This window comes from Varroa jacobsoni, unplaced genomic scaffold (genome assembly GCF_002532875.2).
Source record: "Varroa jacobsoni isolate VJ856 unplaced genomic scaffold, vjacob_1.0 contig01989, whole genome shotgun sequence".
Lineage (NCBI taxonomy): Eukaryota > Metazoa > Arthropoda > Arachnida > Mesostigmata > Varroidae > Varroa > Varroa jacobsoni.
In genome coordinates this window covers 47,436-55,924 of record NW_019214735.1, presented here as the reverse complement: position 1 = coordinate 55,924, position 8,489 = coordinate 47,436, and the positions used below count along the sequence as shown (strand labels likewise).

At 41.0% G+C, this 8,489-nt stretch overlaps 1 protein-coding gene across 1 annotated transcript; it reads left to right on the top strand.

Moving 5' to 3' along the window:
• The first annotated feature begins 475 nt into the window (after window positions 1–475).
• Window positions 476–4,120, top strand: LOC111272316 (uncharacterized). The gene is made up of 3 exons (XM_086973234.1): window positions 476–737; window positions 2,920–2,998; window positions 3,188–4,120. The coding sequence occupies exons 1-3, from the start codon at window positions 578–580 to the stop codon at window positions 3,312–3,314; spliced, it is 366 nt and encodes a 121-aa protein (XP_086829360.1). The 5' UTR covers window positions 476–577; the 3' UTR covers window positions 3,315–4,120.
• Window positions 4,121–8,489: the final 4,369 nt, after the last annotated feature.

Sequence of the window (8,489 nt, the reverse complement as noted above, 5' to 3'; positions counted from 1 at the left end):
ATTACCTCTTCGGATGTGTTAGGTCAGCCATCCACTCCACTTATCACATCGCGTCGTTGCTGCTTAGCTGATGGCTTGCTTTGTTCGCCGATTAGCGGGAAGTTCATAGCCTGACGCTAAGTAGGACCGTACATTAGCTCGTCGGTATTGCGGTACTATTGCGATCGGCGTGTTCACGGGCACGGCTTGCGATGCAGTCTCACTCACCATCAAGGTAGTCCGACTCTCGCACCTGCGCTACACAGTGGACTTTTCCTGTTAGATTGCGTGGAGCACGCACGACCGCTTCCAAATGGAGTACATTAACGTTAAACTAGTCGAGCCCATTAGGCTGATTTATCCGTTGAGGTCCTATTACGACCAGTTAGCTGGCAGGCGGGCGGGCGAACTGGCTGGATGGTCGGTGGTCTGCGTTGATGTTGATTTTGTAGCAGTAACAGAAGCAGGCAGCACGCCACTGCGGCGACTAGTGCGAAGTCGCTGCTGGAGTTGTTGACTGTTCAGAGACCACACGTAATTTCTCTACCGAGTTCCTGCATTTTTGGATCAATTACAGCATTGAGGCGCGCTTTCACACATGAAGGTGCATGTAGACAGTGGTAATGCGGGATGCATGGCTGCAGATCAGCCCGACTTATACAGATACCGTGCATTTTGCTTTGAAGTCTCTTTACACAAAGCTCTTGTCCTGATACTAATAATAACAGGACGACAACGATCCCAAATCGTTGTTACAGGTATGGTCTTAGCTTAGTGAATCCGAGTGATTTTGCCAAGTTGATTTGCCAATTTCACTTTTTCAAGGTTCATTGATCTGTATATTTGCGTCGAGATCATAATACGCTGCCCTGAAGGCAGCTCATTATGGGAAAGGATGTCTGGTATTTTTATTCAGAATTTGGCGTGTCTGCAAGTAACTGAAGATATTGTTAGATCGCTCTCTGGCAAACTTATAAATACAAAGATATTACGGTAATTCAGGCTACATCACAGATCCGAAACGTCTTAGAATGTAAATTTTGTATTTCGTTGTATTGACGGATGATCTTTGCGAGATGCTACTGTTAGCGGCGATCCTATATTCTTAATAGTGCCAGGTGAGCTAATGAACACAGTAGAATGCTACAGTGACCTAGTGGGAATGTTCCAAAGTTAATCCGAATTTTACGTACTCAACGTCAAAGTCTGGTTAATTTTCCAGTGACATTTTGCTCACTTCTCATTAGTGGAGGGTGATTCATCCATTAGCTACTAGAATATTAATAAAGGTTTGTAACAGACGGATATGCAATTAAATGTTTCGTGAACGAATAGAAAATGGTTATATCAGCCGCTAGAATTTGTTAGATTGAATCTATCCTATAGCATCTGTGAACATTTCGGGAAATCTCAAGTTACGTTCCTGTGAAATAAGTTTCATCAACATCCGAAAAAATAATTGTATATCTATCACTAAAACTTAGGCTCAGTTTACCTGTACTGGTTAGTTGCAATGAAATTTACTGTGCCCTAATACACTCCTCATCCGTGAACAAAATCACCCGCTGATGGCAGAAGGCCATTGTTAGAGGGGGCTGAAGTTTCTCTGGTTGCTTCAATCAAATCTATGGAATCTATCCAATTTATTTACGAATAAGATTTTACCACATCGAAAGAATATATGAAACTGACCTGTGTACGAAATTCCCCATCTGGAATCAATAATCCTTTTCTTCGGTTGAAACGGAATTTATCCCGTAAAAACTATGCATTACATGTGTAATAAATCTCCTAGAATGCCACGGGTTCCTACCATGTAAATATTTTCTTAAATTTTTTTCATATAAAAAATCAGGACATCTAGAATTTAATATTAAGGTAATTAACCTAAGTGATAAATTTTTTAATTGTCGTTGCTTATCTATGTCAATACAGAAGCGGAAAAATATGTACTTTATTAAAGTGTACTTTATTATTAGTTCTATCGACTGCTAATAGCTCAATGTTTATAATTATGGTCTTAAATAGAAAAGAGGGGCTTGTAGTGGGTTACACTCTCGTTCAAGTGCTTCAAAGTCCATATCAGTGTTTGATCTATGTGGTCTAAACCATATTGAACCTAGATACTGTTCTTATGACGCTAAACAAATATCCAAAATGCTTGACACGATAGTAGCCATGTTCCTTCTGTAAATTTATTTGTCGAAAAATCTAGTACTCCTTGCAGTAATTACTAAAATATCTCTCTCGCTCTGCGAACTAAAGACATACATATCTGGTTTATGGTTTTTGCCAGGATTAAGCCTGATACGTCTTTTTAGAAGTGTCGTAAGTAAAATTAATTTTCAGCCATTTCCGGTTCGATAGAAGCTACATGTGTGTAAATGGCACGAGGTTATGGTTTTCTTATATTGCACTATGGTGCATTTGACGGTGTTGTATTATCTGCAGTGGCTTTATTTCGAGGTGCCAGGTTGACCTTTACTCAGATGCCACTATTTGTACTTTTGTGGTCGAGCACAACGATTAGTATTTCTCAACTATTAACATGTACAATTTAGACGTAGGGAACAAACAATAAACGTTTTTTTCACATCTGTCCACCCACTAAACTCGTTGCTTATTTCGTTACCAATTATACTTAATCAATACAACATTTTCATTTGTGCTGAAAACCAGCCACAGCTAGCATAAAGAATCATGAAAGTAATGAACGAGAGGTTATACATCAGTGCACATTCAAGTTCCGACCCTCCTTATGGAAGAAGTAAAGCAAAATTACGGAACACTCCGACGAATTTCGATTGTTGTCTCACGAGTTTTTTGATCCGAACCGATTGCTATTCATCACAGTAGGGCTAGATACTTCGAACTGACAAATTGTAGAGGCCGGAATTCCATGAGATGCCATCGGACTGAATACTCGTTCCTTTTCTTTAGGTCCCAGTAGTTGCGGGACCACAAAGGTGCCAATAATCGGCGGCTGTTATTCGTCAGAATTTGGAAGGAACACTCTCAGGTAAACACCGCACTATCTTTTTTAAAAGCTCAGGCCTTTTAGCGTCGATAAAGCCTAACCCAAAAAGCAGTGATCAGTTATATGTATAATAAGTAGGGGCTGAAATGAAATCTCTGCTGATCAAAAGTAATTGCACAGGGAACGGATATTAGGAACCCAAATAATTTTGAAAATATTACTGAGTTTCAGGTTGGAATCGAGCCCGAGACTTCACAATGGTAAAATCCGACGTCCTGTCCGCACCAACCACCGCGGTAGCCAATTAATTGACGACTTTATAGAGCCACATATTTGTCGGAATATATTCCGGGTTTAAGCGAGTTCTTCTGACCAGTAAAAATATCTTTGAACACGCCTTTACATCTAGCAAACTCGGGATGGGTCTCCGGCGGCTACAGGCAAGGTGCCTATAGAGCCCTAGCAAGACTAAGAGATGGCAAAGGGAAATGAACAAGAATAGATTTAGCATAAAAAAATAGGCCTGATTTCCTAACGGTATTGTTACTGCGGTGATGTAATAATCGATTGTGTGGATTCGCATACCATCTATAAGTTGAAATTATGAAGACTAACTTAGTTCGTAGGCTTTTAGAATCTGACCATAAGTAGCTTTAGAGAATTTACTCTGTGCTTACTTGAAAAACCAATTTACAAAGATAACACTTTGGTTACAGCTAAAGGTAGCTAACACGAACCCTAAACATAGTACTTCGGATAGTAAAAACATAATTTTCAGCGCGTGCTTTATTTTTTTACCTTTTTGAATGTCAACGTCTGCAGAAGCAACCCAAGGTATTTAATTGAGTACGATAATAACTAAAGTGATAGAGGCTTCTGTAATATTTGTACTTCCTTAAAGCTAGCTCAAGGCGAATTGAAAAATCGATGGATTGCGCCCTTTAGGTTGAAGATATCATTGTTGAACCTATTGAGCCATCATTGTATACGCCGCATCTGTCCTGCATCGTAAAATACGAATAGGAAATTAGTAGTCTGTGGCCAAACACTCCTATAACTGTACATTGGACCGAACGTTAAATTTTGTAAATCTAACGAGACGACAGCAGAGTGGCAGAACCACACGGAGTACGCTCTACCGCCGGCAAACGGAAAATTAGAAAAAGAATCAATAAACAGAATGAATATCATTGCTTATGCACCAACTTAGTACAATGCTTATTGTTTTATCTGGAATGACAAAGAAGTAATTGTACATCATTACTATATTTATTTAAATGTCTCGCGCTCCGTCCGCGTACGTCTAGCATAGACGCTAACTCTCTTAGGTCAGTGTCATGTTCCATACTATTTCAGGTACATTTACACTTAATAACTTGAAACAACGAAGATGTCAAACACTCTGAAAGCACCGGAATTTGCGTGACTACATTAGACGAATGGCAAGCGGGTAACTAAACCTGTTGCCAAGCGTATTATGGGAATAGCGTTTATCGGCCCGGATGGTATACCCCTAGTGCTAATACCAACTCACCGCCTCGAACCTACATCACCTGACTGTTTTAGCATATACAATACCAGTCCATATCAAGATCTTAGCCAGATTCCGTTGTTGAGAGCACTAGAACCTGATATAGATACGATGCCTACGTGGAGTGCACCTGATCAACTGCAAGGAACCCAAGCGAGGCCTGTGAGACCGCCTGGTAAGGAGTCAGTTGCACAAAGCGCCGTTCCACAAAGGGAGTCAGTATCTCCTACAAGTATAACGCCCTCATGGAGCGCACCTTATCAACCACATGGAACCAATCCGAGAAATGTAGCGCCTGAAAGAAGCTTAGTTCCACAATGGGACAGTTCACAAAGGGAGAACTTTGAGAATTACAACTGGAGAGCTTACCGTGGATGCTTATTGCGCGACAGAGACCTCAATAGAGGTATGATTCTTATGGAATACCCTCCCTATTACCAACGCAGAGCTTTCCACGATACTCCTCGACTTCCTTACGGCAATGTTATCTCTTCTACAACCACAACCACGTGTGAATCTACTGTCAGATGTTGTGGTGCAGCCCCCAATTATGGTTTGGTCCCGGTTGGTGGGGTGACCCCATGTACTGGCATGAACCCTTATACTGGCGTAGTTCCGTGTACCGGAATGGTCCCATGTACCGGAGCACGTCCGTACACTGCAGCGGTACCCCCTACCGAATTGGTACCTTACACAAGCACAACCTCGTACACCGGAATAGCCCCTTACACTGACATGGCTTCCTTTTCTGGGATGGTTCCTTATACTGGGATGGTTCCTTATACTGGGATGGTTCCTTATACTGGGATGGTTCCTTATACTGGGATGGTTCCTCATACTGGGATGGTTCCTCATACTGGGATGGTTCCTAACACGGGACCGGTTACTAACACGGGACCGGTTCCATACACTAACATAAGACCCCCCAACAACCACGTGCACACAGTCCGACATACGGACGTAACAACACGAAGCAATTTTATTCCATCTGGAGGAGGCTCCTCAACAAATGGCGCTTCGAGGTCCGGGCTTCGATACATGCTTGATTCCCTAAATTACAACGGTGCACACCAGCAGTGTCCTCAGGGACGTTTAGGATATTGTGGTTCTTCTGCAGTTCCTAATTTGTCAGTTGCTTCTGATACGATTCGAACACGTAACTGGATTTTTCCATACCGCGACCTTGATTCGCTTGAAGCTCTGGAAACAATGGTAGCCGGATTATTGGTACCTGTGATTACAAGGCGAATCATACTATCTCTTACAAATGCATTCTCCAGGCGTGGGCTGTCTGCAACTGATTGCGGTCTCTCCGATGCCGATGTGCACGACATTAACGCTTCCGAGTCGAGAGCGCACAACGAGAGTTATCAGCAACTGCCAAGATCCAATCGTTCGGTTTGCCATAAAAAATTACGCTGTCGACACCTTAATCCAAACGTTTGAAACACTAGCTTTGAAGGGTTGGCGATTGTGCAATGAAGATTCGTATTAGCTTCAGCCACCGACAGCGTTAACAACTGTAATTAACGCTCTGCCAATACAAAGAACGTATTAACCGGTGTACTAAATCCTTCATTTTTTCAATGGTACCTGAATTACTACTACGGACGAAAAAAAAAGTAAATACCAGTCATGTGATAGAGACATGAAGTCGAGAGGTGCATTTCGCAGATGGCATGGCGTCAACCCAACATGGATAACTAGTTTACGACCGTTATGTCAGTGGCGCATGCTGCGACTAGTTTGACCATAATTGAAGAGGTTGTCCGGTATTTATAACGGTAACCGTGATACGAAAGGGCTATTTGAGATAGAATTTTTGGCTTGTTTTGTTTAAGGATAACTTATTTTTTCCGAGCGATAATTGCTTGATGGCTGAAAATACAAGTTCCGATTGGCACTATATTATGTGATTTCCGGCATGATGATTTCAATCGATTATTGCGACGGGGTCAGTTAGCTTCAATTAGGAGTGAAGTATACTGACGAATCCTGATTAATTGGCTCAGGATTCATATAGGAACGTATCGAGGGTACGTTACAGCAATAAAGTTCACATAATAACAACATCAATGAAATGCCAATACTGACTAAGTCCTTCTAAACTCGTGCAGCTGATGGAAGTTAGTAAGGTAACCTTATAATCTTACGAACTTACGAATCCGTCTGCTCAAACTGGGATCAGATAAAAACGGATCACTGGCCTAGATTACCAGCCGCCTAGTATCTTCTCTTATAATCTCGTAGTATTAAATTATACATTAGTAGTTATATATATAAGAATATATATATATATATATATATATATATAGATATATATAAGAACAATATGGCTTTTTGACGAACCGAATCGTACTGGCACCTTTCAAATTTTGGTGGTATAAATTATAAATGCTGGGAGAATGCTTGAAGGTTAAAAATTTAATTTTTTAACCTACGTAAATATGGACTGCGAAGATAAGCAGGACATACTGTTCTATTTAGCGTAACTAAAGCATAATATGGGTAAAAATTTTCGATTGTGACTACCAGCTTACGATGACCAAATATTTTTGGATGAAGATGGCAGGGGGTTAGAAGGAAAGTCCTGCAAACTGGCAAGCAAGGTTGTAACATTCATGAAATCCGTTCGTTTGTTTTTCCCAAAGAAATCTATCTATAGCATGATTAGCCGACATTTTCTTTATAGCAAAAATTACGCATAACGGTAAGAGTGCCATTTTAGTATATTTTCTGTACTTAACCTCTTTGCTAAAAACCCTCTGTCCGCAATAGACTAGGGTTGTTGCGCATATACTTAGATATAGATGGCTTTTAAAATAGAGTATGTGATATCTAAATGATTAACTAGTCTCTTTTGAACACGGTGCAACGTAAACGGCTATTATCTTGCCACACCAGGCTCAAAGCTACGTATTACCAACAAGCGAAGGTCACTGAGGGCGGAATTACACACAAATACGGTCTGATAATTTAAGAGTAATTTGGAAGTGATAATATATTGCGTATAGTCGTAACGCGTTGTAAATTCTGTGCAAACTAGGAATTTCTATGGAATTATTAGTGATGAACGCAACAGGACTTTTAGTTAGTCTATTATTACGTGGCCTACACATAATAGAAAATAATGAAGCACATTAAAAAGACATTAGACACTATAATTTTCTGAAGTAACACGTAGCCTTTTTCGGCAGCAAAAATACGAAATTATTAATATCAAAAGATACAGCCATCAATATCAGCTATGAATCGCCTCTCCGTAGGATACAAGAATTACGTCAAGATGCCATTTTACTTTCAATTGTAAGTATCCTTTTTGACCTTCTTCCACATAGCATTCAGTAGAACATAAAGATTGGTGAATAACTATATTATTCTTGTTACGTGGTTTACAGGTGTGGCATTGCCCAAGGTAGTGACGCCAATAAACTTGTGATGTATCAAAGGAGCGCCGGGGGTGCTAGTGCGGCTGGAGATGGCAGATAATTTAACGTGGGGGTCCGAGAAGCAGGTGGAGGCCGCATTGTAGACGAGACAGGTGGAAATTGTGAGGCGGCTGTGGGTTCGGACAAAGCCTAAGAGGGAACATCAGGCAATGACGGAGGAGAGGCTCACAGATTTAGAATCGCAGAAATGGAGGAGAATTAAAGGAGTTCAACATAAGAGGTGAGCGAGGTCCTGAGGGTTGGATTATTGGAGCAAGAGGAGGTGGATTTAGGTGGGCAAACGAAGGTAAAACCTGAACAAAAGTTGTGGGTAAAGGCGGTGACGGTATTTCAGATAGTGGAAGTACTGGATGCTCCAACACGGCAAGGTGGGAGAGACAGAAGCACAAGGGTGCGAGGGATATCCTCTTATCTTATTACTACAAGTGGGACACCTTTACTGACTTCTCAGATTATTCAACAGCTAATGATAGTAACTACGCGATGGCTTCGGGCCATGATTACTAAGTTAATTACTAATATAAAGTTATTTTTGACTTTTTTAATACGTATC

Bases quoted from the DNA above. Each gene is read 5' to 3' on its own strand.
- LOC111272316 (XM_086973234.1), top strand. From the start codon at position 578: ATGAAGGTGCATGTAGACAGTGGTAATGCGGGATGCATGGCTGCAGAT. The intron at 738-2,919 runs GTATGGTCTTAG...CCTTTTCTTTAG, and splicing joins ATCCCAAATCGTTGTTACAG to GTCCCAGTAGTTGCGGGACC. The intron at 2,999-3,187 runs GTAAACACCGCA...ACTGAGTTTCAG, and splicing joins TTTGGAAGGAACACTCTCAG to GTTGGAATCGAGCCCGAGAC.